This window comes from Trypanosoma theileri, assembly GCF_002087225.1.
Source record: "Trypanosoma theileri isolate Edinburgh chromosome Unknown TM35_Tth_38_V1, whole genome shotgun sequence".
NCBI lineage: Eukaryota > Euglenozoa > Kinetoplastea > Trypanosomatida > Trypanosomatidae > Trypanosoma > Trypanosoma theileri.
In genome coordinates, this window is record NW_021639880.1 from 151,872 (window position 1) to 154,503 (window position 2,632).

General features: G+C 36.7%; 1 protein-coding gene across 1 annotated transcript; it reads left to right on the forward strand.

The window, feature by feature from the left end:
* Nucleotides 1–30: 30 nt before the first annotated feature.
* On the forward strand, nucleotides 31–2,631 carry TM35_000381500 (uncharacterized protein; the record flags this gene model as incomplete). The annotated part of the gene is made up of 1 exon (XM_029029564.1): nucleotides 31–2,631. A coding segment is annotated over one exon (2,601 nt), but the record flags the coding sequence as incomplete, so codon positions are not given.
* Nucleotide 2,632: the final 1 nt, after the last annotated feature.

Consider the following 2,632-nt stretch of genomic DNA (forward strand, 5'->3'; position numbering starts at 1 on the left):
ACTACTACTACTACTAGTGTATATAATCCAATGAAGAATAGACGTATCTCTACAGTGAGTCAAACCGAATCAACACATACAAAAAGTGCACAGAAGAGTAATAAGAGTACAGAATCTACTAATACTACAGTAACAACAGCAACAGCAATAGCAACAGCAACAACAACTCCTCCTCCAATCACCACGAAAGCTAAACAACATCGGAATACACTTTCACATAGTCCTATATCCTTAATTGATATGTTAGCAGGACCTATTTGTCAAACCCAACAGTTTGTTTTTCTTCGGCCTACAGCACAACTTGCAATGGCTGCTCAACGGGCAGCTGTGGAAGATTTACATACATTATGGAAACGATTGCGAAGAGCACTTTTAGAAACACTTTATGCAGAGGAAATCTTGTTACCCACACTTTATGCAGAAGAGTGTATGTTACCTACATTAAATAGAATGGAAGTTCAAAAACCAACATTACAGGCATATGAATATAGAAAACCTTCTTTTTATGCAGAGGAATTAAAGAAACCTTCTTTATATGCATATGAATATAGAAGACCTTCTTTATATGCAGAGGAATTAAAGAAACCTTCTTTATATGCAGAAGAAGTGGTAAACCCAACAGCTCCACGTGTAAAACTACCAGATCCCGAAACTTATGAAAGTCCATATATGCAAGATGATGGTTTTATTCTAGATGTAAAGAATACCCATTTCCCTCCAACCATAACAACGACTGGAAATATTCTTACATTAGATGATGTTCATCTTCAACTTCCTATTTTACAAGGACACTATGTAGGTCGTGAGTATGCTCGTGTATGGAAAAGACGTCAAGAACAATTACAAGCATATCTTCCCCTTCCTCCCTTATCTGGACAAAAAATACATGCAGATAGTATAGAATTACGAAGAGGTCAATGTAAATCATCACTTCGTGAGAAATCCCCTTCTCTCTATCGTACACATGATCCGGATAGTGATAATAACAATACCCCTTCCTTAGTGTTGGCCCCGTGGGAGGGAGGCACAAATGCCGGTGTGGCGGGTGGTCCATCTTCACATATGCAGAGTCGTAATTGTAGTGTTACCCCAACAAACACAACAACAAACACAGTAATAACAACAACAGCAATGCAGTCAAACTCACCGTGTAGGAGTAGTTATCAGAGTTGGAATAGTTTTTCACTGCTCACACCAAAGGTTACTTCTACAGAGGCGACACCCAAGCGAAGCCGTCAACATCAATATCAATATCATCATAATCAACAAAACTACAAATTACGACTATCAAATGATGAAATGGAAAGAGAAAGAGAAGAAAAAGAGAAGGAAAAAGAAAGTTCACCGTATGTATTATATGCAGTTGGAGGGATTAATAATAATAATAATAATAATAATAATAATAAAGAGGATGAAAGATCACACGCCGTTGGTGTTATTATGGATTCTAAACGAACTCATAGTCATACAGGGGAATTCAATCGAAATATCGCCGTTAAACAACAACAACAACAACAACAACAACAACAGTATCTGTCTAAACAAAAAGAAGAAAAAGAAAAGGAAGAACAACAGCAACAACAAGCCAGTAATGGAAATCCAATACATCGAGGGAATAGAATACCAACATCAACATTAACACCATCACCATTAGCCAACAAAAGAAAAACATTAACACCATCAGCTATGCGGCCTGAGGCTTTAATGCGTAGAGATGATCATTCAAATCCTCATCGTCGTGATGTAACACCTAAAAAACATTTAATGGAAGTGGAAGTACCTCGTATTCTACAAGAGATGACAGACTCTCCTGAATGTAAACAACATCAATCAGAACAACAACAATCATATCAACATCAACAACAATCAGAATTAACAGAGAGTTTAGGAGGATCAATGATGCCATCTGGTTTTGCTCTTTTGAGTTCCTCTGAATATATTCCACCTTTACGTTCCACTTCCGCCTCTACTACTCCAGGCCGTTCCTGTAGTTTACGAGATACTCCCATTACTCTCCATAATCAATATCAACATCAACAATCATATCAATATCAATATCAATATCAAAAAGAAAAAGAAAAAGAACGTTCAAGGAGTTGTAGTTCTCATAAAGAACGAAATTCCACACATCTTTATGATGAACTTATGCATGGACGTCGATCTTTGAGTAGTACTTCTTCCCAGCGGCCTCGTTGTGGTATCTCATCATGGCGAGATGCTTCTGGTGTGGAGATCGCCGTGGATGATGTACGTTTATTGCCTTCTATCTATGCTGAAGAAATAGAAAAAGAAGAAGAAAAAGAAGAAAAAGAAAAAGAAGAGACTATTACAGCTATCAATATGAGAAGAAGAAGAACAACAACAACAACAATGGCAACAGCAATAGCAAGAAAATCAACTACAACTACTACAACAACTAGTACTACAGCAATGGTAACAGGAGCTAAAGAAAAGGAAGAAAAGAGTGAAAGAGAGGAATATGAGGGAAGATTAGAAAAGGAAAGAAATCCTCAACGTCGTCACACGGCAGGGGATTTACTGAGACGTAGAAGTAGTAGTAGAAGCAGCCAACATAATAATAATAATAATAATAATAATAATAATAATAATAATAATAATAATAATAATAATA